This window comes from Delphinapterus leucas, chromosome 15 (assembly GCF_059928025.1).
Source record: "Delphinapterus leucas isolate spDelLeu-1000000601 "Yukka" chromosome 15, BTC_Dleu_Yukka2, whole genome shotgun sequence".
Taxonomy (NCBI): Eukaryota; Metazoa; Chordata; class Mammalia; order Artiodactyla; family Monodontidae; genus Delphinapterus; species Delphinapterus leucas.
In genome coordinates, this window is record NC_143143.1 from 39,646,143 (window position 1) to 39,674,102 (window position 27,960).

The 27,960-nt window shown below is 41.9% G+C and overlaps 3 protein-coding genes across 6 annotated transcripts in view; 2 read left to right on the forward strand and 1 right to left on the reverse strand.

Moving 5' to 3' along the window:
- The first annotated feature begins 63 nt into the window (after positions 1-63).
- On the forward strand, positions 64-16,696 carry POLR3F (RNA polymerase III subunit F). 2 transcript variants are annotated; one of them, XM_022594248.3, is made up of 10 exons: positions 64-379; positions 1,435-1,552; positions 6,383-6,450; positions 6,815-6,835; positions 6,964-7,031; positions 8,370-8,482; positions 10,459-10,602; positions 10,822-10,929; positions 11,809-12,000; positions 13,197-16,696. In XM_022594248.3, exons 1-10 carry the CDS (start codon positions 318-320, stop codon positions 13,272-13,274), a joined length of 972 nt encoding a protein of 323 aa, XP_022449956.1. In that variant the 5' UTR covers positions 64-317; the 3' UTR covers positions 13,275-16,696. The 2 variants fall into 2 exon arrangements, with proteins under 2 accessions (XP_022449956.1, XP_022449957.1); XM_022594249.3 differs by lacking the exon at positions 6,815-6,835 and having other exon boundaries at positions 173-379.
- On the reverse strand, positions 13,919-27,871 carry RBBP9 (RB binding protein 9, serine hydrolase). Of its 2 annotated transcripts, none has more exons than XM_089896502.1 (5): positions 27,764-27,871; positions 22,853-22,895; positions 21,754-21,859; positions 18,707-18,792; positions 13,919-18,318 (listed from the first exon to the last, which is right to left on the reverse strand). In XM_089896502.1, exons 1-5 carry the CDS (start codon positions 27,791-27,793, stop codon positions 18,092-18,094), a joined length of 492 nt encoding a protein of 163 aa, XP_089752628.1. In that variant the 5' UTR covers positions 27,794-27,871; the 3' UTR covers positions 13,919-18,091. The 2 variants fall into 2 exon arrangements, with proteins under 2 accessions (XP_089752628.1, XP_022449945.1); XM_022594237.2 differs by lacking the exon at positions 27,764-27,871 and adding an exon at positions 24,308-24,448.
- SEC23B (SEC23 homolog B, COPII component) overlaps positions 27,640-27,960 on the forward strand; it is a 39,518-nt gene continuing 39,197 nt past the window's right edge. Inside the window, exon 1 of one of the 2 annotated variants that reach the window (XM_089896497.1) lies at positions 27,640-27,743. The gene's annotated coding sequence lies outside the window, so the exon portion shown is untranslated. Of the gene's footprint in view, positions 27,744-27,841; positions 27,933-27,960 lie in introns of those variants that run through there. The other variant, XM_089896496.1, reaches the window with a different exon arrangement.

Consider the following 27,960-nt stretch of genomic DNA (forward strand, 5'->3'; position numbering starts at 1 on the left):
AGGCTTCACCGTAGGCGACCGAGAACTTGCCCTCACAGAGATTGGAAAGTGCTACAAGGTGGCGTCCCAACTCAGAATAGGGGAACCAGGCTTGTTCGTCCGACAGGCACTGACATTCTGGAAAAACCAGAATAAGAATTTGTAGCGGCGCAGGCGCGGCTTGGCCACCCCAAGGCGACTGGCAAAGAAGGACCGCTTGCGACACGAGGAAGAAGGCCCATGAGCCAGGCGCTGTCTTCATAGGTTCTAGGGTTCCCCCGCTTGCTGTCCGGCTTTCCGGACCGTCTCTTCCCCCAGGAACCGGGACCTGCGCCCTCATGGCCGAGGTGAAGGTGAAAGTGCAGCCGCCCGACGCGGATCCGGTCGAAATCGAAAACAGGTAAATCAGTGAGTGAGAATTTTTTCCCGGCTCGGGAGGCCCTGCGAGGCGCTGGACCCCGTCTCCGGGACCCTCGCAAGTTCAGTGGACGCGCAGGGAGGGGATCGCGGGTGTTGGAACCCTCCTCTCATCCCCGGAAAACAGAACTCTTAATTTCGAAACGAGTCGGACTGTTTGCAAGATTGTGTAGCTGACCTTTCCCTGGTGCTGTTCGGGAAGCTCTACTGATGCGCTTCTTTCCCACATTAAGGTGATCCACGCTCAGAGTGAAGACTCGGCGTTTTCCCCGTAGTACTTGTGGATACACGTTCTGATCCTGGATCGCCCTTGTCAATAAGGGAACTCCCGTGGCAGAACGTTTAGCCGAAGTTAGGGTGCAGTTTTCTGTTATGAAGCAACACAAGTCAGATGGTTTTAGTGCAGTATACAAGTGAAGATTTGGGGGCGCCCAAAGCCTCTGCCGATTTTATGTTCTCTACCGTGCACTGCAATTTTTAGGGTACCACATAGTTTTAAAGGACCCCCACTTCTTAAAACTATTATGAATAACACATATGATGATCCTAGGGCAAGATGAAAATTCGAGTTTGTTTTTGTTTCTTAGGGATAATTCTAAAAGCAGGTCCCAGTTGTGGTGAATTGTCATAACAGATTTTGACTTCCCACCAGAAGTGTTTGATTTACCTCCTGCTCACAGACTTATGGCTATCCAAGGCACTGTATCTTCCCTTTGTCATACTTGTACCGTCTGAGAAAACTGAAGCCTCAGCTTTAATATGTCTTTCTGTGTTTTCATTTGACTTTTGTTCTAATTTAAAGTTCATGTGAATAAGGAAAAGAAATGCTTCTCTTAAATACAATAAAAATGTAAACGTGTATTTCAAAAGCATCGTCCTCATTTTTAATATGCTTTGAATCAGAACCATTGTAGAAACCTAGATTATCTATCAGATGTGAAAAAAGGCACAAGTCCAAACTGTTCTTCTTGTATTTTTTCCCCTACCACCTCTTGAGATAGGTAGAAACATGAATATCATTAATGCCTTTGTTCCTAGGATTATAGAATTATGTCACCAGTTCCCTCATGGAATCACAGACCAAGTAATTCAGAATGAAATGCCGCATATAGAAGCCCAGCAGCGGGCAGTGGCCATCAATAGACTGTTGTCCATGGTAAGGTGAACCCAACTAGTTCATGTAATTACTTAAATGTTGTGATTGTCATTACTTCCTGTTATGTAGTCACGAAACCATTCTCAAAAGTGTGTTAGGTTGTGACTGATAAGACTCCAAACCAGGAAACAGCTCAGACTGCCTGAATTAAGGAAAGAAGAAGTAATATGCATTTTACAAGACAAATGAAATACTTGTATTTTAACTGTTATATTTAGTAACCTAATTGTCACTAAGCTACATAATGGCACACAACTACCTATGGGCATAGTCTATTCACACCTTCTGTTTGCTTCTTACTGCTAGTAAAGGCAAATACATAGTAAAGGCTTTGGATCAAACACTTAAATAAGCTAGTATGAAGATTAAAAGACAAAAAATGGAAAAATCAACTATAACTACAATAAACAGTTAAGGGATAAACATGTGATGATCAGGAAGAAATAGACAATCTGAACAGTCCAGTCACTAGTAGTAAAATGGAACTAGTAATCAAAAAACTCCCAGCAAACAAAAGTCCTGGACTGGATGGCTTCACAGAGGAGTTCTGGCAAACATATAAAGAAGAGCAGATACTAGTCCTTCTCAAACACTTCCAAAAAATTGAAGAGGAGGAAACACTCCCAAATTCGTTCTATGAGGCTCCCATTACTCTGATACCAAAACTAGACAAAGATGCTACCAAAAAAAGAAAAGTAGAGGCCAGTGTCTCCGATGAATATACATGTAGAAATCCTCAACAAAATATTAGCAAACCAAATTCAACAGTATGCAAAAAGGATCATATACCATGACCAAATGGGATTTATTACAGGAAGGCAAAAATGGTTCAATATGCAGAAATCAATCAGTGTAATACACCACAGTAACAAAAGGAAGGATAAAATTCACATGATCTTCTCAATTGACACAGAAAAAGCATTTGGCAAAATTCAACATCCATTCATGATAAAAACTCTTAGCACAGTTGGTATAGAGGGAACATATTTCAACACAATAAAAGCCATTTATGACAGACCCATAGCTAACATCATATTCAGTGGTGAAAAGCTGAAAGCCTATCCTCTAAAATCAGGAAGAAGGGAATTCCCTGGCAGTCCAGTGGTTAGGACTTGGTGCTTTCAGTGCCAGAGCCCAGGCATACAAATGGGAAGGGAAGAAATAAAACTGTCCTTATTTGCAGATGACATAATACTATATATAGAAAACCCTAAAATCTCAATCAAAAAACTATTAGAACTAATAAATGAATTCAGTAAAGTTGCAGGGTCAAGATTAATACACAGAAATCTGTTGCTTTTCTATACACTAATCATGAACTATCAGAGGAAGCAAGAAAACAATCTTGTTTAAAAATCACATAAAAGGAATAAAATACCTAGGAATAAACTTAACCAAGGAGGTGAAAGATCTAACTTTGAAAATTATAAAACACTGATGAAGGAAATTGAAGGTGCTACAAAGAAATAGAAAGATATCCAATGTTCTTGGACTGGAGGAATTGATATTGTTAAAATGGGGACTTCCCTGGTGGTCCAGTGGTTAAGAATACGCACTTCCACTTCAAGGGGCGTGGGTTCAATTCCTGGTTGGGGATCTAAGATCCTGCATGTTGCGTGGTGCAGCCATAAAATAAATAAATAAAAAGTAAAGACTATATTAGTATTGTTTAAATGTCCATATTATCCAAAGCAATCTACAGATCTAATGTGATCCTTATCAAAATACCCAGGACATTTTTCACAGAACTAAAATAAATAATACGAAAATGTATGGGTAGCCACAAAAGAGCCTGAATAGCCAAAGCAATCTTGAGAAAAAAAGAACAAAGCTGGAGGTGTCATGCTTCCTGACTTCAGACTATACTACAAAGCCACAGTAATCAAAACGGTATAGTTCTGGCACAAAAAGAGATACATAGATCAATGGAACAGAATAGAGAGCCCAGAAATAAACCCATCCACTTACGGTCAATTAATTTAAGACAAAGGAATCAACAGTATACAATGGGGAAAGGAGTCTCTTCAACAAGTCATGCTAGGAAAAATGGACAGCTACATGTAAAAAATGAAATTAGGACTTTTTCTCACACATATATAAAAATAAACTCAAAAAGGATTAAAGACTTAACTGTAAGACTGGAAATTGTAAAACTCCTGGAAGAAAACACAGGGAGAACACTGACATAAATTGTAGCAACATTTTTAGAGAAATGCAAATCAAAACAATGAGATATCACCTCACACCTGTCAGAGTGACTATCATAAAAGAGACCACAAACAACAAATGTTGGTGAGGATATGGAGAAAAGGTAATCCTTGTACACTGTTGGTGGGAATGTAAATTGGTGCCACCACTGTGGAAAACAGTATGGAGGTTCCTCAAAATACTAAAAATAGAACTATCATATGATCCAGCAGTTCCACTCCTGGGTATATATCCAAAGAAAATGAAAACACTAATTCAAAAAGATATATGCACCCAAATGTTCATAGCAGCATTATTTACAATAACCAAGATATGGAAGCAACCTAAGTGTCCATCAACAGATGAATGGATAAAGAAGATGTGGTATATATATACAATGGAATATTACTCAGCCGTAAATAAGAACAAAATGATGCCCTTTGCAGCAGCATGGTTGGACCTAAAGATTATCATACTTAGTGAAGTAAGTCAGACAGAGAAAGACAAATACACATATGATATCACTTATATGTGGGATCTAAAAAGTAAACAAAGGAATGAATATAACAAAACAGACTCACAGATATAGAGAACAAACTAGTGGTTACCAGTGGGGAGAGGGAGGGGCAAGATAAGGGTATGGGATTAAGAGGTACAACCTACTATGTATAAAATGGCTACAAGGATATATTGTACAGCACAGGGAATATAATCAATATTTTATAATAACTTTAAATGGAGTATAATCTATAAATATGAGCTCACTATGTTGTACACCTGAAACTAATATAATATTGTAACTCAACTATACTTCAGTTCAAAAAAAAAGCAGTGCACCAGATTGCTGAACGCTGTTCTAGCCAAAGGAAAAAGGAGTGTTGGTTTTTTCTAGTCAATTCACCATTGTGAAGGTCTTCAAGTCCAGGATGGATAGAGCAAGGCATGCTGGGAAGTGTGGCAATTAAAAATGTTTTTGTTCTCGGACCCTCCCTTTTAGCCTTTTCTTTCTGTCTGAAAATTATGCTCAGCACCTCACTCTCTTTCACCACCTCTGCAACCCCACCTATTGCCAGTTCTGTCGGCTACAGGCTGTAGGCAGTGGTAGAGCTACTGAAGAATTTTAAGCAAGGGAGTAATTATTAATAAATCACGAGTGTTGCTGATTTTACCTCTTAAACAATTCTCAAATCTGTTCCACTGTTTCCATTCCTACTACCCCTGCATGTCTTCAGGCTCTTGGCTTTTACTTGGACTATTACAGTGCATCTTAACGGGCTTTCCTGGCTCCATGTGCCTCAGAGCAACCAGCCTGCTCTGTCTTAAATACAGATTTGACCAAGTCACTTTCCCACCAAAAACTCTTCTCTCAACTCTAGAGATTCAAGTCCACACTCCTGGGTTTACCACACTGAACCCCTCCCTTCTGCACCCACCTCATCTCCCTCCACCCCTCCAACTCAAAAGTTAGTTTTCAGAAGGAACAGATGGGTTTTTGGTTCCCTAGCAAATCACGCTGTTTCATGCCTCAGTTCCTTTGCTCATGCTGTCGTCCCTGCTTAGCAGGCCCTTTTTCCCTTTCCTCACAGACTGACTCCTCATTATTCTCAAGACTCATCTCTGCTATCGACTCCAGGGATCCTCACTGTCCCCCCAGGCTGGGCCAAAGCTGCTTCTCTGAGAGGCTGTCCCACCCTTTACTTAGCTCTGTCTTAATGCCAACCCGATGGTATTGAAGTCAGCTGTGTAATTCTCTTTCAGAATCCATGTTTGTCCCCCCCAAACATATATCACAGTACAGGTGTTCAGTAAATGTTCATAGGCTGAGATGAACAACTGAATGGAGCCTCCAAATTGGGCTTTGTGGTTTGAGGGAGGGAGGGAAAGTATTGCTGTTCATCCACATATCAACCTAATTCCAAGTCATGGGTCTGCCCAGCCTTAACTCGTGGGAATGGGGCCTCTCTTAGCTGTGCTTCCCTGAACTGCTGGAAGCCCAGTGGTACAGCCATCTGGGTTCTCCTAAGTTCAGACCCAAGGAAATGCAGGAGCGTGACACACATGCTTTGTTTTACTTGTGACTTGTATAAAAACAGAACTACTACAGGCTTTTTATTCATTGGTTGACCTTTCTGCCTAATTTTCATGTAACACTACAGAAGTCACACATGTCAGTAAATGTTACTATTAACATTGTAAATTTCATTTAATCATTGTACCATAGAATATTTTTGCATGAATAGCCTTTATTTGAACTTTTTTAGACAAATTACATTTTACTATATTTATATATATTTATTGAATTTATTTGAATTAAATATGGATTTTTATTTATTATTCTAAAGCTGCTTGTTTAAAATTCTTTACACATTGATCATATAACCAAGCCAGGATCTAACATGTAGAAAATTGTTAGGTATTAATATTTGGGGAAATGGCGAGATAAAGAGTTAAGTTTTAAAAAGTACATCACATGTGACATGTAGGAAACAACTTAAGTACTCAAGTGAAGAACTGGCAACTATGGGAGGTAGGCTATTTTAGTCCTTGTAAAATATTGAAGAATGCATTAGCGTTTGTCATTGGATTTGATATATCTCCAAAATAATTCACTGTTATTTTCTTTTTTAAAAAAAAAAACTTTAGGGTCAGCTGGATCTCTTAAGGAGCAATACAGGCCTTCTGTATAGAATAAAGGAGTCTCAGAATGCTGGGTAAGCACCTAATTTTTTATTTTAAGAAAATTTTAATATGATAAAAGTAATATGTGTTTGGGGAAAGAAAGCCAGTACAGAATTGCATCATGTAAACCTGGCCCGTGTATCATCTCACCTCCCATATGCGTTCCATTTCCCAGAGATAGCTGCTGTTAATATTTTGGCATATATCCTTTCTTATAGGTATATATAAATACATATAGATGATTATATATTTATATACCATATATTTATATATAATCTCTCTCTCTTTTTTTTTTTCTTATTTTAACAAAAATGGGATCATGATATCCATACTGTTTTGCAACTTGTTTTTTTTCACTTACTATATCTTGGACATCTTTTCATTTGGTACATACAGCCCTGTCTCATTCTTTTTAAGGTAAGCCCTTCTTTTGGTAAATAAGTCAATGTGATGACCCTGTCTGCTCATTCGTTTAAGTAGTCTTGTAGATTATTAGATTATCCTGTACCTCTTTGCCTTTTTAATTCTCCTTTATTTCCCTGCAGTAAAATGAAAGGATCAGATAACCAGGAAAAACTAGTATATCAAATCATAGAGGATGCAGGAAATAAAGGTAAGCATGTAGAGGAACAGCAGAAACAACACTGTCTCTAGGACCAGATAGTGGGGACTGAGATCCTGGCTTCCCAGGATATAGATCAGTCAGTTCAGTATGCTGCCGTTTGTTAAAAGGAAAAGAAAATATAACACACACACACACACACACACACATATATATATAACAATATATAATGTACATACATTTGAAGGACACCCAGGAGTGACACTGTTGTTGCTTCAGGGAGATAGGAACTAGATGGCTGTGGGCAGGGATGGAAAGAGACTTCTGAATGTGGACCATATGAATATATTATCTATTCAAAATAAATAAATTAAAACTTAAGAGTTTTTTTTTTAATCCTTACTTGCTAAATTTTGGAAGGCTTCGTTTCTTCCTCTTATCTGTAAATGGTGGATAATAACATCTCTCTGGTTTTTGCAAAAATCCGAGGGACGCCTAGTGCAGTGTGGCAGTGTCTGGTGTAGCTCCCTCAAGAGCTATTTAGTTCCTCTCCTGTTGCCCTTAAAGAACTTTATCGAAATTGCTGTTATTACAATTTAAGATCTGTTTGAGTCATTGATATTAGCTTTAACAATTACGATGTAATCTGAAGTCATATAATTTTTATATGTGTTGGGAAGTTAAATTAAAATTTTAAAAATAAATAAGAAGTCATTCTCTATTTTAAAAAAATCTTCCTATCTTATTATGCCTTCACGTTGGGAAGAAAATACAGCAAAATGTTTTAACATAAATTCCTTGTATACATATAACACATATTTCCTTCTTTGAAAGAAAAATCATAGCTTTCTGCACAGGCTTTTAGTGACTATGGGAACTGTAATCTTTCTATTTTCCAAATATAGTGCTGTATAAATAATGGACATACATGCACACAGATGCTCTCATAAAGTGGTTTTTGCTCTCATCAAGGGTGGCAGCCAACCCAGACCCAAACTTAAGTTTGTTTTTCACATATACAATCTAAAGTGATATTTAAAGAAAAAAAGAGGTTGGGATGTAGGGGGGCATGGAAAAGGCAATATATGTTAATTCAGTGACATTCAAGATTTTTCTTCCATTACAAAAATGTCCTTTTCATATGTTTTTTAAAAGGTGCCACACTGGCATTCCAAGAAATTTCCAGTTAGAAAATAGAACATATAACTTATGTATTGTTTTGCATATTTTTGTTACTTTATCTGAGACTCTTACCTCTAATTCATTTTTCCTATAGCTATGCTCTAGGAATGTATACATAATTTGCTAGATTTATAATGAGATATAAGCAATGGGAAAAGAAACACACATCCTATAGTGTTCAACTTATTTTACTTTACTTTCTTATAGGAATATGGAGCAGAGATATCCGATACAAAAGCAACTTGCCATTAACAGAAATTAACAAAATTCTAAAGAATCTGGAAAGTAAAAAGCTAATTAAAGCTGTTAAGTCTGTGGCAGTGAGTAACCATCTCTTTTCTTCCCCTGGATGTTCTCTGTACATATATTACTCCAAGTATATTTCAGGTTTTTATTCTTTAAGCTATGTCATGATTTAAAACAACTGGTCAAAAAAGATTTTTTAAATTTTAGCTCATATCGGATGGTTTGGAGATGCTGCTTTAGATATGTCACTGCCAGTTAACTCTTAGAGTCTTACCCACTCAAAAATCTAGAACTACTTTACTCTCTTCAGTAAAGAATTTGGGGGATCACGAACATTTTTCCTGGATTTTGTGATATGTAAGATAATTTATTTCAACCTGGTGTATGAGATTACCCATTCCACAAATACCCGTCGTGCATTTGCTGTGTGCTGGGCACTGTTCTGGGGGCTTGGAATACATTAGTGAGCAGGTCACAGAAAGTTCTCTGCCCTGGCCCTGGTGGAGCATCTGTTCCAGCACATGGGATTTCTCCTCCTCCTCTTGCCAGCCACCCCGTCACATCCTCCAGGGGCTCCAGGATCCAGAGCTGGCTCCAGCAGACACATTGCTGATTTCACTGATTGAGGCATCAGAGGAGCTGGGGTGCTCCTAGATTAAAGTGTGCTTGAACACAAAATTCAGCAAATAAAAATTTGATAGTCATCAGTGGTTTTATTTATCAATGGTATTTATGTCCTACCACTCCCTCATTTAGAATATTATTTCTCTTCCACATTTTTATTGGATAATTTCAAATATGTACAAAAGTATAGAAGATAACAAAATGAATCCCCACGTACCCATGCCTAGCTTCATTTTGCCAATCATGCTGTACATCTTTATTTTTAGTAGCAGCTTTATTGAGATTTAATTCAGTGGGTTTTAGTATATTCACAGAGTTCTGCAGTCACCACACTGTTCTAATTTTTTTAATTATATCCTTTTAATGTTGCTGTGTTTTGTTTTGTTTTGGGTTTTTTTTGGCCATGCCGTGTGGCTTGTGGGATCTTAGTTCCCTGACCAGGGATTGAACCTGGGCCAAGACAGTGACAGCACCGAGTCCTAACCACTGGACTGCCAGGGAACTACCAATATATGGTCTTTAGTGTCTGGCTTCTTTCACTTAGCATGATGTTTTCAAAGTTTCAGACTTAAGTAGTATTAGATTGTAACCCAAAGTATAAAATAAATATTCATGAGAACATACTAATATAAATATTTGAATAAATAAATCAATGGGCGAGAATAGACAAGTCTTCATGCAGAAGAATTCCAAATAATTTGTGTAGACTCTTCATCCTCAAGGAAGTAGAGCGAACTCCCAGTCTTTAAGTGTGGACTGTGCGTGGTGGCTTCCTTCCACATATGGAAAGGTCAGGACAAAAAGGTAACTTTACAGTGGAGAAAACTGAGAAACACTACCTCAAACCAGGTGATGGATTTATAATGTCAAGGCTGATGTTATATTGATGACAATCAATCATCATTTAGTGATGATCAGGTACTCTTGATATGACATGATGAGAAGTGCACTTTTCCTCTGTGGTCTTTTTTCCAGTCTACTCGGACAAATCCCAATTAAGGGACATCCTACAGAATTTTTTGCCAGTAATTCTAAAAAATGGCAAATTCACCAATAACAAGGAAAGTCTGAGAAACTGTCACAACCAAAATTTGCCTCATGTATAATAAATTTGTAATAATATGGTATTCTGGATAGGATCCTGGACCATTAAAAGGACATTAGGGAAAAATGAAGGGAATCTGAATAAAGTGTAGACTTTATAATTAATTTTGACCTATCAATATTGTTTCATTAGCTATAACAGATGTACTGTGGTAATGTCAGGTGTTAGTACTAGAGGAAGCTGAGCACAAGGTCCCATCTTCACAATAATTCTGTAAATCCCAAACTGCTCTGAAATATGAAGCTTTGGGGGTTTTTAAGTCTTAGTTTTGGAAGACTATTTTGTTACCTCTAACCATCTACTGTGCGTGTTTTTTCCTAGGCCTCAAAAAAGAAGGTGTACATGCTCTATAACCTGCAGCCAGACCGCTCTGTGACTGGTGGAGCCTGGTACAGTGACCAGGATTTTGAATCTGAATTTGTAGAGGTGCTTAACCAACAGTGTTTTAAATTCCTACAAACCAAGGTGAGGCATAATTGAGGAAACATCACTCCAAGTATAGTTTTTTTAAGTTTCTTCATAAGGAATGTTTAATCTTGTGTATCATATCTTACAGGAATTGAAAACATTGAAATTGGTCATTTTTACTAAACAAAATATGTCCTGTTGTTGATCTCACCCTATATGAATTGTATTCAGAAGGCACCAGTATTCTTCCTGAAATTTATGTTTCTACCCTTATAGGCAGAAACAGCACGAGAAAGCAAACAGAATCCAATGATACAAAGAAATAGTTCATTTGCTTCATCACATGAAGTGTGGAAGTATATCTGTGAATTGGGGATCAGTAAGGTTGGAACTCGGTTTCTAATTTTCATCTTATTTTTAAAAACTTATTCTTCATCATAGGGATATAGTTTACAATGTACTGCAAACACAGCTGACCCAGACCCTTTTTTCTGGTGATACCCATGTACATTCTGCAGAACGCACTTTGAGGAAGTACTGTCCTAAGGCAGTCAGGCAATGGCGGTCATTGCCATCGGGCACTTTCTGAACTGTATGTACCTGAGCTTGGGCTACAGAGCAGCAGAGTGGAGGCCTGGCAGTGCATTTCACTACCAGATTCAAAAGTCTGTTCTGACAAGTTCTTGATTCTCTTGGGGACGTTTCCATATATGTGCCAGACATCCATCATCATAGCAGTTGTCGTTTATTGGTATTTTCCTACTTATGAGATGTTAGTGGCATTGTCAGCACATTCTCTGAAGATCTGTACAGACACACTGTGCTTGACACTTTTCATCATCAGAGAAGAAGCTGAAGTGGCTGCTTGGACAAGTCATTTTCATTTCCTGGGCTCCAGATCTCTCTTTCATAAAAAAACAGGAATTTGGACTATTTGATGTCTAAAATACCTTTCTGCTCAAGCATTTTATAAACCTCCATCAAATTCTTGCCAAAGAATGTTACAAGATGTCTAGATTTTCCTTGGGAGGGTAAAGACATCAGCAAGTGTCAAGCTCAGTGCGAGCTCAGAGCCCTGCCCCTGGTATTTGAGGGTCTGTGCTCACTTCGGCCATTGTTCAGCCTCTTTATGCCTCCATTTACTCTCCAGCATAATCCTTCCCCATTTCACCAAGGAATTGTGGCCTTTTATGTTTTTTAACACCCTCCAAAATGATGTCTCCTTGTCCTTTTTGGGTCCTTTCTAACGTATCCCTTTTGTAGGTAGAGTTGTCCATGGAGGACATTGAGACCATCTTAAATACACTCATTTATGATGGGAAAGTGGAGATGACTATCATCGCTGCAAAAGAAGGCACCGTAGGCAGTGTGGACGGACACATGAAACTGTACAGGGCAGTCAATCCTATCATCCCGCCCACGGGACTGGTGCGGGCCCCCTGCGGACTCTGCCCGGTGAGTTACAATGGCTTCGCTTCACACTTCACTGCCACCGAGTGCAGATGCCACATGACGTATTGATACCAGCAAGCACACCCTAGTTTCCTCAAACTCAGGGTTGACCAAGAACTGTGGAAACCTCCATGTAACCTTGATGACAGAGCTTTAACCAACAAATCGTCACCTTGTATTCTTTCTTAGAATAACCATGTTAAGGAAATTTGTTTTCTGCTCTTGGCCCCAAAATGGACATTTTTTTTCTTTTTGGCTGCACTGCACGGCATGTGGGATCTTAGTTCCCTGACCAGGGGTCGAACCTGCACCCCCTGCAGTGGAAGCGTGGAGTCTTGACCACTGGACTGCCAGGGAAGTCCCCAGATGGACGATTTTTGATGAGGGCTAATCATTTCACCTCAGTAGGGAGGGAAATGAGATTTGTTGAGAACCTACTATGGGCCAGACATGTTCTTGAAGATTTCTGTGGTCTCATTTAATCCTCCTTACGTCCCTTGGAGCTAGTGATGTTACTTCCCTTTAAGTGTGAGGGAACTCAGGCTGAGGGCGACCTAAGCATTCAGCTGAGACACGACAACCAGGACTCACACCCAGAGGTGATGTGCTTTCCCTCGAGGCCCACCCCACACTCTTCATTCTTTTGTTCCCAGATAGTCTCTGAAAGCCACCTGTGTGCTGCAGGCACCGTGCCAGCCCTTGTGGCATTTATATTCTTGGGCTGTTAGTCCGTGTTTTATTGTCTACATGCCTAAGCTCTCTATGCCCTGGTTTCAACTCCTAGAAAAAAGGCTAACCTGTTGGGAATTCTATTTAGCACCCTTCACAAAAAGGAAGGTGGCTCAACATGAAACATTTGGTTAGTTAAGATTAAGTCATTAGTGTGTATATATCTCCCTTCCTGGACTGTTGTTACCTGCCTTCTGCCCAGTGGGTAGGTGGATATGGTCAGCTTAGTGCTACAGTGAAAGGTCTCTCACTCACTGTATGATCACAGAGCAGGTCCTATTCCAGTATGTTCTTATTTACAGTCCTAACCTCTTTCACTTTGAAAGTTTTGTTTTTAATATTGCTTTAAATAAATGGTTGGGTCTTGGATATTTTGTTAGAATTTTGTTGTAGTTGATATTTAAGACATTACCTATAATGTAATAATTTTAAAACTTCAGTTTGAATATAACCTTTTTTCTTTTTTAAAGGTTTTTGACGACTGCCATGAAGGTGGTGAGATTTCACCATCTAACTGTATTTACATGACAGAGTGGCTCGAATTTTAATAGAGAGCTATGAACTTTACTGACATTTTGCAAATGAAGTTACTTTGGGAACAAATAATTTGATTCATGATGGAACATCAAATTCCCTTGAAAGCAAACTTCAAGATAAAAACTTGCTGCTATGAAAAAAATTTTTTTAATCGATGAAGACTAAATTTACATTGGTAGAGTAGGCAACAGTGAAATCCATTCTTTCATAAATAAAATACTTTGAACTCCTGAAGACCACCTTCTGAAGCTTTCAAGACTTTTGATGATTCACGGGAAAAGAAGCAAATATGTTCATATTCACCAAGTACTGTGATAACGGCTAGAGCTTTAAAATGCCTGTTTTAAAGTTACTTATTAAGGTCTTCATTGGGAAATTTTTGTATATGACCCAGTGTCACCATTTCTGTTTTCTCAGTGGTTTCATTGAGAAGAAATGAAAAAGAAGGCAGGAATAGCAGGGGAGAACGCAGACTTGGGGCATGAGGGGGGGACACAGTGGAACATCCCTTTTCTACACACTTGATGCCTTTTTGTGTCCGCAGTATTCTTTCAGAGGATTATGCCTCTGTACTTACCTCAAACCCAAATGACGCTGTTGTCAAGGATATCTTTTTAGTGTATAAATATTAATTACTCTCATCCTAAATGGAATATTTTCACTGGTTCTTCTTTGTTAAAAGTCTTACAAGTTTCACTCTGTGGCTCAATTGTATTATTCGCTAGAATTTTCCCCTAGATTCGTATTTAACTAAAATTAAAACTAAAGAGAATCCATTGCCCTCCATTCACTTTATTGGGCGGGGTGGGGGCGATTATCATTCTTCTTTCCTTATCCTGTTTTAGATTTTTTTCCATATTCTGTTCTAAAATTCATGGTGTAATAGGTCTAAACTAAGCAGGAAGCCATTATAATTGTCCTCAGTTCTAATAGCACTTTCAGTCCCAATCTTCAGCTCAACAGAAAACAATAGGTTACTTGATGTATTGTTACACAGAAGTTAGCTATAGGTCTTTTTAGGATCTCAGCTGTCATATTTTCACTTTGTAGCGCCACTTAAAAGTTTCTGGGTCCAGGCCAAAAGCGGGGGACCGAGGGAAAGGAAAGCTCTGCTGGGGCCTGTGTTCAAACACCAGGTTTGGAGAGCCAACACAAGGGTTATTTTGAGATAAACAGTAAAATAAAATTCAGCTCAGTATCCAATTTTTAAGAACCAGATAAATTCTGTGGCCAGCTGTACAGAATTAGCATTTGGTGACACTGGTGCTTTGAAACAAAGATCATTTCAAGTACTAGATGTGTAAGATCCAGAAGAATCTGGGAGCCTGAAACTACAGAGGGTTTCCGATCCACTCTCAGAGAGCTGGAATGCTAAGAACAATATCTGCCCTTCCTGGGACCTAGCCTGTCACAGGGGCGCTTGTCTTATTTAATGACAAAACTGAGCTTGGAGGAGACTTAGAAGTGGAACGAAGGAAGCAGTTTGTGTTTTAAATACACTTTGTACTGTATCTTGACAGCCAGAGATTTTTTTAAGTTTACAATCAGTAGCTAAAACAAAAGTATTCCTTGCCTACCAGAATAAAGAGCTCCTATAAACTTTTTTCCCTTAGCATGGTTTTCATTCTGAATATTAACTAAAGAAGGATAGAGACAATATTTTTTTTTAAATTCATTTATTTATTTTTTAAATTAAAAAAATTTTTTTTTTTTTAGCGTTGGGTCTTCGTTGCTGTGTGCCGGCTTTCTCTAGTTGCAGCGAGTGGGGGGCTACTCTTCGTTGTGGTGTGCGGGCTTCTCATTGTGGTGGCTTCTCTTTGTTGCAGAGCATGGGCTCTAGGCGCGTGGGCTTCAGTAGTTGTGGCACGCGGGCTCTAGAGCGCAGGCTCAGTAGTAGTGGCACACATGCTCAGTAGTTGTGGCTCGCGGGCTCTAGAGCGCAGGCTCAGTAGCTGTGGCGCACGGGCTTAGCTGCTCTGCCGCATGTGGGATCTTCCCAGACCAGGGCTCGAACCCGTGTCCCCTGCATTGGCAGGCAGATTCTTAACCACTGAGCCACTAGGGAAGCCCCGAGACGACAATTTTAAAATACAGCACCTCTGTTGATCATTAAATGGATATCTACCCTACAGGAGTAAATTTTGACCAAAACAAATTGTGGTGCTCTAGACTCTTGACAACACCAAAAAATCAAATTGTAAGTGAAGTTCTAACCTTACACTTGATTTCCATTTAGTGTAAGGTATTTTGCTCACCTGAAAAGATATTCCCTAGAGTCTATCAAGGCCCCTCTCTGCTTTATAAAGATCTGTAGAGAGTCAAACAGAATCATGAAAGGCCATGATTTGACGGTTTAAATGAATAGTCCATGTGGAGTTCTTCCCTGAAACTCCTCTGATCTTAGTTTGGTGATGAGTAAGTTTTATAGGATCATAATTTTTATGGTGATCAACTAATAGGCAAACTAGTCAAACAAAAGTAACTTCAAGTTGAGTCACTTCTACGTTGGTGGTGGGTGAGGGAAGCATGTAACACGCGCTCTAGCGCAGTGCTGTCCAATAGAACCTTCTATCAGGATGGAAATGCTCTATATCTGTGTCCAGTAAGGAAGCAACTAGTCAGCCGTGGCTGGTGAGCACCTGAACCGTGGCTTCTGTGAATGAAGAACTGAACATTTTCTTTGCTGGCGCCCTGTGGTTACTGGTTACCGTACTATCAGCCGAACTCAACCATCGTATGCCTCTATATTCAAGTTTTTATTTTATTTTATTTTTTTTTGCGGTACGCGGGGCTCTCACTGTCGCGGCCTCTCCCGTTGCGGAGCACAGGCTCCGGCCACGCAGGCTCAGCAGCCATGGCTCACAGGCCCAGCGGCTCCGCGGCATGTGGGATCTTCCCGGACCAGGGCACAAACCCGTGTCCCCTGCATCGGCAGGCGGACTCTCAACCACTGCGCCACCAGGGAAGCCCTCTTTTTTTTTTTTTTTTTTGGTGGTACGCGGGCCTCTCACTGTTGTGGCCTCTCCCATCGCAGAGCACAGGCTCCGGACGCACAGGCTCAGCGGCCATGGCTCACGGGCCCAGCCGCTCCGCGGCATGTGGGATCCTCCCGGACCGGGGCACGAACCCATGTCCCCTGCATCGGCAGGCGGACTCTCAACCACTGCGCCACCAGGGAAGCCCCCCTCAAGTTATTTTTATAGGAATAAAGAATATCAAATTATTTCTCAATTGTATATATTTGGTTTTTTCTACAGAAGAAGAGGACAATAAAGTATTATGAACAGTTATTTGTATAAGTTTGTAAATTTTTTAAAGAAAGGACTTCAGAAAACAAGGCAGAGAATACGTAGAACAATGACTACTTCCAAATTATTCAAATAGAATCAAGCTTTGATTATAGGCTTGGTCAAATCAATGCTAAACAGCTTCTCTAAGAAAAGTATTCAATGGACTTATCTACTTTGTTTTTCACTAACTTGTCAAATAAACTTTTTAATCTTTATTTTTAATTATAAAAGACAGTGCACAAACTCAAATAATCCCCAGGTGTATAATGTAAAAAGGAGACATCCACCACACCATAACTACCAAAATTCCCATCCCCTAAGATAACTGCTGCTAAAAATTTAGAGAATCTCTCCTGACATTTTTTGAGCACATCTAGAAATCAAAAGCCTTTTCAGGTTCAAATGATGGCTTTGAATTTTCGTTAGGTATGAACAGTGTGGGAATTCACATTATTGCAGCAAGTATCAGGTGTGAATTTACTGGAAATTGTTTTGAGATGTTACGTAGGGATAATAATAGCCAAAAAACATTGGAAAATGAAAAAGGGTTATTTTTGAGGGAGTATGATTAGAAGAAAAATCATGGAATGATGCTGAAAGAGATAGAAAGGACCATGGAAATTAAAAGGTAGAACACTTTACAGAACAAAATCTGAGATATGGAAAGATCATTTTTAAAAATATTTAAGACTTTGTAACAAAATCCAAACTGTTCCCATGACTTCATCCTTTGACATCATGTCTATTTCTCAGGCTTTTCTCAAGCTCTAAAGCACTGGCTAAGTGAATACTTACAGCAGAGGTCACACATGGATGGCTTGGCCTTTGTGTCTTGCTGTGTTTGCAAATTTTTTATTTACGCTGTAGTTGCCAACTAACAACCCATATGTCTGTGGACTGAATGGAATTCATGTACATGTGGATTATATATACATACACTTATGGTCCCTAAATACAAAAGTGTATTAATTTCTTTCCTTGAAAATCAGAAAACTGGCAATGCCTTGCCAAATTCCCACATGGCAACAATCCAGACAGGGCCCAGCAGTAGTTCTCCCTGTCGCCCTAATCCTTGCCAGTCTGGTCTTAGACCGATCCCTGCCTGACCCTGCAGACCCCTGCCTCAACCTCCTTGTGTGTCACTCTCTCAACATGTTAAGGACATGTTATGATGCAACTCCTACAGCATAACATGAAACCTGTTTATTTTTAATCTGGACTAGGGATCAGGAAACCTGGTTTTCGTTTGTGTCTTATTCACTTTGGATAGGTAAGGGTGGTTAAGCTGTCCCATGTCCCTTATCCAATGGGAAAAATACTGTTTTCGGTCAGAGCAATTTGAGATGTAGGTTCTATGGAAAATGAAAATACTGTTTGTAATTTAGTTTGAACATTGAAACGTGTGTGTGTTTTGGACCTTAATTTGATCTGGTTTGCATGCCTGCTATTCATCTGATAATGGATGATTGTCATCTGTTCATAACCTGATCGTTGCCCTACTCCCATGTCCTTACGCACAACAGCAGGAACGACCCTGGCTATCCTGGCACTTCCAGCATGGACTTGACCACACTAACCAATTCATGAAACTCTGTGTTCTGGAAGTGGCCACGGTCAGTGAATCTGTACAATTTGGCTTCCAACCTGTTGGCCACTTCTTGTTGTTCCTTCCAAGGAAGGAAAGGATCATCGGTGGAGCCAAACTGCACAATGCGAGGGCAGTTGGCTTTGATCTTCTCCCACTGCCAGGGGCGGCTGAAGTATCCTATGAGAAGAACACACAACCTCTCAGTGTCATGGATACTTTCCATTCTCACCACTCTCGTGAGGACCATGGCAGAGACTCAGAGAATCAGAGCCCAAGTGTTGAGTTAGAAGCCCTTCTTCAGTTTTCAGATCCGTAGGGCTTGATACCATAGCTACTGGTGAAGGGGGAGGATAGGGCTCGGGGGTTCAGTTCTAGACTACGGGTTAGATAGTGGCTCACTGCCCTCTCTAAGTGCCTAACTTATACCTAACGATGGGTGGTAAATATTCCTCATGTGCTGTTAGATTTTGTGTTAATCTGTTGGAAGACAGTGCTGTTTTACTACCTGAGCGTGCAGCCCCGTGGCTACAGGAAGGGCTCTTCCGGTTTCTGCCTTCAGACTTACCGCTTGCCCGTTCGTTGTCATCCCCCAGGTCAGACGTGTACGCAGACACTAACACGATAGCACACACCCGGTGGGTCTCTGCGTACCTGGAGCGAGAGGAAGGGTGTAGCTGATGTTTAATGTTAAATCTGGTCCCGGAAAGTCAGTAAGCCATCCAAAACTCATTTGATTTAGCTTACAGAAAGCACATGCTATAGGCTGCTGAGGTTAGTAGGAAAAAGAGCAAGGAAAATGCAGAAATGTGAGCCCGGTGGTTAATGACCTCACCTGGGCTACCTGAGTTTCTACTCTGTTTTCAAGGCAGTGCAAACCTCTTCCCTAATTCTTTCTGAATAAACATAAAAAGTGTAATCATTCCCTTTGATGTGTGCATTCGTCGGCATTACTTGGTTGGTTAACATGTGGATTCCCAGGCTCAGCCCAGAGCATCTGAGTCAGAGGATTGTGAGTGAGGCAAAGGAATCTGCATTCTAAGGCGTGCCACCTCCCCAACCCAGGTGACAGACGCAAGTGGTCTGGGACTGTACCATCCCAGAACTGTGCCTCTCTCACACACGCTTGTTTGCGTTGTCTTACCTCTGTCCCCCACAGGCATCCCTCAAGGGCAGGTCTGAGCCTTCTCGATTTTTGTGACCCTGTTCCCTAGAACAGTGCCCGGCAAACAGACACTCAGCTAACTGTAGACAGTTCCCTCACTGAGCAAAGGCCAGGGCTAAGGAAGGACCTAGAAAGGTAAGAGCTCTAGGAGGCCTTGGTGCCAGGCAAGATTTAGGGTTGGTATTTTGTTCTCGTGCCTAAACTTTTTCCCCAATCTTTTGCTTTGAAAAATGTCAAACTTACCGAAAAGTGAGAACAAGCACCCAGATTCGTTAATTTTGCTACAGTTCACCCCTAAATACTTTAGCACGTATCCCCTAAGAACACAGCTGTGCTCTTATGTAACGACAGTATCATTCTTACACCTAATAAATTTAGCACCGAGACCTGTATTCATTTTTCCCTAGTTGTACCAAACTGTTCTTTAAAACATCTTTTCAATCCTAGATCTGGTCAAAGATCACACGTTTGCTTTCATGACTCTTCAATCACTTTTAAATTTGTTTTAAATGAGATTGACGACTTTTAAGAATTTTAGGCCCATTTTCTTGTACGTTATCCCCTAAACTGAACTTGTTTCCTCAGTTTCCTCATGATTAGGCTGAGGTGAAACACTTTTGGCAAGACCATTACGTAGGCAATGTTGTGTCCTTCCCACTCCTCCACAACGATGGGCACACGATGCCAGTTTGTCCCATTACTGCTGAGACTGTCAGATTCCCTAGGGTGATACCCCTCAGATCCCTCCACTGTAAAGACACAATTCCCCCTTGTGATTAATAAGTAACTGTGGGGTAGTCCTCTGTATCCTGTTCCCCTATGATCTTAGGCCCCGTGGCTTTAGCATCTGGTTTTCTCCTTGCCTACCTTAACTTTAGAAGTTAATTTTTAGAAAGTTCCTGACAATCCTACAATAAATTTCAGCAGTCTTTAAAAGAAGCCACATCGTTATTAGCCAGCGGCCTGAGAAAAATTCAGTTGGCCTTGGGTTAGCACACATTTCAGCATAAAGGGCTTTCTTCATTTTCCAGACAACCCCTGGCAGCTTATAAACACTATGTACCACAATTCTGTAGGTCCACATAGGAAAGCATTATTCTCGTAGCCTCCACAGGTGTGGCTGAAAGGTTATGGAACTTGGCAAGATTTCTCTGACAATCGATTCACGTGACATCCTGAGGGGCTGCTGGGGACAAGAAGCCACACAAAAACCATAATCCTGGGACTTCCCTGGTGGCACAGTGGTTAAGAATCCGCTTGCCAATGCAGGGGACACAGGTTCGAGCCCTGGTCCGGGAAGATCCCACATGCCCCAGAGCAACTAAGCCTGTGTGCCACAACTACTGAGCCCAAGTGCCACAACTACTGAAGACCACGCACCACAACTACTGAAGCCCGCGCGCCCAGAGCCCGTGCTCTGCAACAAGAGAAGCCACTGCAATGAGAAGCCCACGCACCGCTACAAAGACCCAATGCAGCCAAAAATTAATTAATTAAAACAAAAAAAACCCCATAATCCTTTGTCATCTAGCCTCACAAATACAGAGGAAACCCAACCCTAACAGGCTATTCAGCCAGCTCCATCCTTACATTCCAGGCCTTATAAGCCTGCAGGGTGATGTTCTAATGGGGAGCAGCAGGAAGGCACCCATGACCCCTGGGGGCGGGGGCTGGGGCTGGCCGGGGCGGTAGTGGGGGAGTGGAGGGCGGTGCGGGTAACAGCCTCCACCCTCCAACGGGGAGTTATCAGCGCCTACCATATGCCAGACACTCTGCCAGGCACCGGGGCTTCGTGTCAGAGTGAACAAAGCCCCACCCTCATGGAGCTTACATTCGACTGGCAGGAGACAGACAAGAAATGAATAGGATGTCAGGTGGTGAAAAGTGCTACAGATAATAAGGGGGGTCATAAGATATAAAGGGGGTAGGATTCGGTGGTGTGAGGCTGCTGTTTCACATGGAGTGATTACAGAAGGCCTCACTGAAAGGGGACATGGAGCAGAGACCTAGAGAGGAGAAGGCCATGCAGGTGTCTGGGGACAGAGGGTCCAGGTAGAACAGCGGCAAGCACAGGCCTAAGAAAGGCACAAGCTCGGCGTGTTCAAGGAACTGCACTGAGGTCTGTAAACCAGGCTGGGGGCAGCGAAGGGGAGATGGCAGAGACGACATCGGGGGCGGGGGGCTTGAAGGCCGAGAAGTTCTTCTGAGGGTGACGGGAGCTGCTGGGGTTCGGAGGCACTTGTGTTTTAGAAGGGTCACTGTATCCCAGTAAGAGCAAAGTATCTTTTTAATCCACTAATCAAACCAGGAAGGAATTAGGACAGATCACGTTACTACTCACTGTCTCCTCTGCAATGTAAACTTAAGATGTGCACGAAGTATTGCCCAAGCAAGCTTGACTGGAGCCCACAGGGGTAGGGGGGATGGTGACAATTCAATAAGGACCACACCTCATGGCTGCAATGGCCCCAGAACTGTGGCCTATGATGATGGTCTCCTCGTCACAGTGCAGCTCCGTCTCCATGAAGGGCAGCCAGATGCTCTCTCGAGCTGTGACTAAGGTTCAGGGGAAAGAAAGAGTCCGTCACTCAACAGGGACAGTCTCAGTCCAGCGCTGCCCACCTTTCTAACAGAGGACCATTCAGCAAACCGCAGGACCGCAATGGGGGATGGGGCTGTTTTAATAGGGCCAAAGTTTTTTTTGTTTGTTTTCTTTTTTTTGTTCTTTTTTGCGGTAAGCGAGCCTCTCACTGTTGTGGCCTCTCCCATTGCGGAGCATAGGCTCTGGATGCGCAGGCTCAGCGGCCATGGCTCACGGGCCCAGCCGCTCCGCGGCATGTGGGATCTTCCCGGACCGGGGCACGAACCCATGTCCCCTGCATCGGCAGGCGGACTCTCAACCACTGCGCCACCAGGGAAGCCCAGGGCCAGAGTTTTATGTGTTGCTGTCTGAAAGACTCAAATCTATAGTTTTGGTAAATAGTTTTGTTTTTATTTTTTAGCATTTTCTTGAAAGGAAATACTAAGAAAATAAAATATAACTCTGAAGTTTAATGTAAACTTTCCAACTTAAAAACAAAAATCCTCTTGACAATACTGTCTCTCAAGTTGATGTCCACATATATTCTTTCTTCCCAAAAAGGAAATTCCTGAGACGAGCCATAGGCACTCAGAACAGAAGTGGCCACGTTACATTTTCTAATATTAGGATCTCATAGAGATGCTGTAAGTTTTGTCATACCTCTGCCTCAAATGAAACCACCCATAAATTTTGCCTGAAAAGATTTGACTTATAGAAGGGAAAATCCGTTGCTTACAAAGTTGAAAATTAAATTCTTCCGAGCCCAGGTGCTCTTCTTGATCCTTACTAGAATTTTCTATCATGTTTTTTGGTTTGCACCCTCCTCCCCCAAATACTTGCCATCATTCACTCTGAGGTATGTATTCCCTTAGGCTTCTCTGCTAGGATATTCCTCTTCTCTACCGGAAAATGACAAGATCAAAACCCAACAAGAGGAGGCTTTTTAAAGACACATTTAAAAAACTTACTTGGGTCAGGCATGTTTTTAGCCAAACACTGGAAACCAGGTATCTACGATATGAGAGGGAGAAAAAAGGTATAATAAAGAGCTTAATTACAACTAATACTTTGCTAATAAGAAATGAGACACCTGATATGAGCTTTATCAATTCAATAAGTAGTTGTTTATATCATGAAATGAAGTGGGGTAAGTGCTACAGGATTACATATGAATATACAATCCCTCCTCATAAACTCCATCTGTCTGTAGTTCTCTATCTAGCCAGCTCTGCAGATCTCTTCATATGTGCAACTGCACATGTACATTTATCACCGCTGGCATACACATATAGAGAGAGCATAACAGATTCTAGACAAACTGACCTGGAGCCAATCAGACTATGCTCCAGGGAGTAGGTAAAATGTGGTACATAAACGTGGTACAGAAAGTTGGGGATCCAATCCTCTTGGACAGCTGCAGCCCTGACCTTTTGGTTTGTAGCTCTAGCCATGGCTCTCAGCCACAAGCCTGGAATTTTATTCTAGAGACCCACTCTAGAGCTGTAGAGGTTGGCAACTCAGGAAACAGTCTTATTGCCTAGTTATGGAAGAACGTTTTAAAAAAAAAATCAAGATGCACAAGACAGCCCGCAGTTAGATGCCATTTTTATAAAGCTCACAAAGAGGCCAAATTTAACAACATATTGCTTAAAGGATACATACATAGGTTGAAAAGTACATTAATTTTTTAAATTAAGTTTTAAAAGCGAAACAAACTTTTAAAATTTCATACGGCAGGGAAACGGGATGGAGGGACATACAGCTGTCTCTGAAGGTATTGATAATGTTCCTAGATTTCAGTTTGGTGAGGGACCCTCAAGTATTGGTTACATTATACTTCATAATGTATGTACGTGTTACATACATCCTTTGTAAATATCAATATTACATATTAAAATGTTTAAAAATGCGAGACAGGTGCTTCCCTGGTGGCGCAGTGGTTGAGAGTCCGCCTGCCGATGCAGGGGACACGGGTTCGTGCCCCGGTATGGGAAGATCCCACAAGTCGCGGAGCGGCTGGGCCCGTGAGCCATGGCCGCTGAGCCTGCGCGTCCGGGGCCTGTGCTCCGCAGCGGGAGGGGCCACAACAGTGAGAGGCCCGCGTACCGCAAAAAAAAAAAAAAAAAAAAAAATCCGAGACAGAGAGCAGAGAAGACTGGTGTAGAATTATCTGGGAGTCCCATATCTGAACCCGCAGGAGATACGGGGAGCGGGCTCGGTCTCCAGTTTCTAGAGGTGGAGCTTGTACTCTGAGTCCTGAGAGTAGCCCTCCTGGCTGTTTCACCAGCCGAACTTCCTCCACTACTTGTAGAGTCTAAGACGGGGTTCCCAGCAGGGCTCTGCACAAGGGGGTGGGAGCGGGGAGCCCTCCGGCCTCTCCCGCGCCAGCCCGACCTCCCAGTGCAGCGAGGTGCGTCTCCTACCTGCTCCAGCTTCCTCTTCACCCAGCTGTACCAGCCGTGGGTGGCCATATCCTCGCCCCCGTTCCCGGGGACGATCACCGCCTTGCAGGGCGCCGCCATGAATGCAGCCGACCTGAGGCGCTCAGACCGCGTGCGCGACCGGGGAGCCTGCCCGTGGCATTCCGGGAATTGTAGTTCCGGGGCGCCAAGAGCGCACCCACTGAGCTTCTGGTTCCCTACTGCACAGGGCAGCCGCAGACAAACCTTGCGGGTTTCCAGTAGCTGTGTAAGTCACCTTTTACTTGCCTCTTGCTGGCGCTTCCATTCCCCCCCCCCCCTTATTTGGGACAGACTGTGACATGCCCAGAATGTGTTATCTCTTACTTAGACTAACTGATATTTGTATAGAAAAGTATGTTTTAGTTTCAAAGAAGCAGAACACAACCCGTTTTCTTTGTTGATGACTCCTGATTTCAAAATAGTTCTTAATAAAATAGTCAATATCAGCCAATAACAGTCAATACCAGCGCGGCATGGCAAAAAACAAAACAAAAAACCAAAATAAAATTAGGACTCAAACACTAGTTCTTAAAAAAAGAAAAAAAAAAAGCTTTGCTGAAACCCTTCGGGGCACTTCCGGGTTTTGGGGGGCATGAGCCACCCATTACCTTGCACAGCCCTTCAATAAACCTTTCTCTGCCCTAAACTCTGACGTTTCAATATTGTTTGGCCTTGCTCTGCGTCAGGCACATGAACTTGTGTTCACTAGCATATCTAGGGGTCTGTATATCCAAAACACTGAATGGTTCATCCTGGTTTTTGTACTGAATTCCTTTCAGCGTGTGTTGTAGGTCAGCGGCTGCAGTGGCTCATGACTTGATCCTTATAGAACTGGATGGCAGATAACATTCTTTGTTTTACAGTCTATGTGTTTGTGCATCTGTATGCCTTCATGGCTGTAATCGCAAAGGTCTTCACCTCTTGTAAGAGTATGAAGTGGTTTACTAACATTAGAGTTCTAACAAATTCGATTATTACATCTTTTAAAGAAGCTTTGTTCTCACTGCCTCTTGCCATATTAATTATTTTAAGCTGGTTATTTTCTAAGAAACAGCAGATGTGGAAAAAACTCTTAGCCAAGTAGGAATTATCCTTTTGTAAGACACATTTACATTTGTAAGGGAAATCTCCATTTGTAGGTTGTCTCCCTCTCTGTACTAGAAAGAGGATGGCCACATCTCTATAAAGTTACCAGTGGAGAAGGCAGTGACTTAAATCTGCTCAACAACCTTACCCTTGTTTACTGCGCTTTTCCTGGTGACTTCCCATAACTGACTCGCCACCCTCAATATCCTCTTTTGTCTTTAGCTGAGGATGGTTTTTAAGGTGAGGACTGGAAACATTTTAGCAAGTTACTCATTTTCCCTAGGTCTCTCCCATGTATACATGTTACTAAATTTCTATTTCATTTTCTCCTGTTAATCTGCCTCATGTCGATCTAATTCTTAGGCCAGCCAGAAGAACCTAGAAGGAAGGAGGAAATTTTCTTCCTTCCCAATGCCTATCAGGATAACTACACAGTCACATAAATCCACTATTCCTAAAATAAGTAAATTAAACTTCTAATACATTAATGTGGTAGATTTTTTAAAATCCTTACAGAAATTTCTAGTACTAGGAATCCAGGTTCAAATAAGTCAAGCAAATTTTTGGCAAATGATATTTTCTTAATGTTTGGTTAAAAAAAAAACCCAGCTATGTCTTTCTGTAAAAGAGAAGAATAAATCTGACTCCACATTGGATCTGTTTCTTTTACTTTAACCTTTGTGTTCTATTGCTTTTGCTTCAAGTTAATCTGCCTCCCACGCCTGAGTGTTAAGCTAAAATACCTTTGTTTAGCTCACAGGAAACATCCTGACCAGGCCCCCCTGTGAATGGCTGCAGGAAAAAAGAATTAACACATCCCCTCCTGAGTCTGGCTGGAACTGAGGCAGGAGGTAGATGGGCCCCAGGCTGAACAGTTTCTCCCCTGCGGACAGAAACTCCATAATAGCAGAAACTCCATAAAAGCAGGATGATCGAGGAGGCTGGGCCCTGCCCAGATAAGAGATAAAAGACCACATATTCCTCATTCTCAAAGTCAAGGAGACCTCCCCGACTGCACATGTGCAGAAAGGCTCCTTGGAGGTCAAAAAGGGAGGGGGTGCCACCTCCTAGTATGTGACGTCAACTACCCATAGGCCTCTTCACTACTATCCATCTTGGCTAAGAAATGCGCACCCACACAGGGGAGAACCCTGAGATATACCAAATTCGGACTCAGAACCAGGAGAAACAAGATGATTGGTTAGAGGAAACCATGAAGAAATGCCCCATAAAAGTGATTCAGACTGCCACGAGGGCGTGACTCTCTCTCTGAGCCCGCCCGTGTGGCTGTTCACACGTACTGCACCCTTTTCCCTCTTAATAAACACTCTACTTGCTTCACTACTTTCCGTCTCTATGTAGAAGTTCATTTCTACACAGCTGACGGGCCGTGGCCTTGTCACTGGCCACTGGTCCCTGGTGGTCTGGTGGCTGGGATTCAGCGCTCTTATTGCCGCGGCCATACCTCAATCTCTGGCTGGGAACCGAAAAAATCCTGCCTCAAGCCGCTGCAGGCCGAGGCCACCCGAGGTGAGAACCAGACTCCTGGGTCTGCGACCTTCCGAATAAAGTCTCTAGTCCTTGCCCCAACTCATCTCTCAATTGGCCTGTTGTGCGGCAAGCAGCACCAGCTTGTACTTGGTAACATTTTCTCACCGTGAAGTATGATACAAATGTGTATTGTATCTTAATTGAGTGTGTATCTTTACTGAGAGAATAATTGATTTGAACTTCCTGAACTTATACCAGTTTAAGTATTAAAAAACCCACTATTACTCTTACATAATCCTTTAGATACACGAAAAGTGTAAACTTGTTCAATAAAACTGAACCATTATTCGACAAATTTTTATATTAACAGCAATTAATTTCGTAGCACATCGACCTAAAACTAACTTCTATGATTTGTTAGTCACTTAAAACTTTGTACTAATATTAAATTGAGCTAATTAATTCTTGGGCGCCTTGATATGCTTTAAGCATACTTTTAAGTTTATATAATTTTGCTTATTTTTATATGCTACAGACGGGCCATATCGCTGGGTCAGATTAATAAAGGTGCTCGGTTTTGCCACTTATAAGAAGTGGTAAAACGGCCATGGTGGCTGTAAAAAGCCGTGCTCTATGCAGTTTGGTGTTTTGTTAGTCTCTTAAAACGTTTGACTACGACAGTTCCCAATTATTCACTTTCTCATGGAAGAATGACAGGGATCGAGAGGGATTAGCCTGTCCGCTAACGCCAGGCTCCGCAGAGAGCCGGAAGGCACCTGTGCGCGAACGAGGGGCGAACGAGGGAAGGAAACCCTGCAAGGTGAGGAAGAATAACTACACCTGTTTAACTGACGGTACTCCTGCGCGCATGCGTCCCCACGCTCAAGGCTCACGCTCCCTTAGCCTCGCCCCTTTCTGCGCGCCGACACCTCCTTCCGGCCAGCTTCGGTTTCCTCCGCGAGGAGCCTCGCCCTCTTCCGGGACCACACGTCAACGTTCTCGCTTCCCGGTAACTAAGGCGATGAGAGGGACTTCCC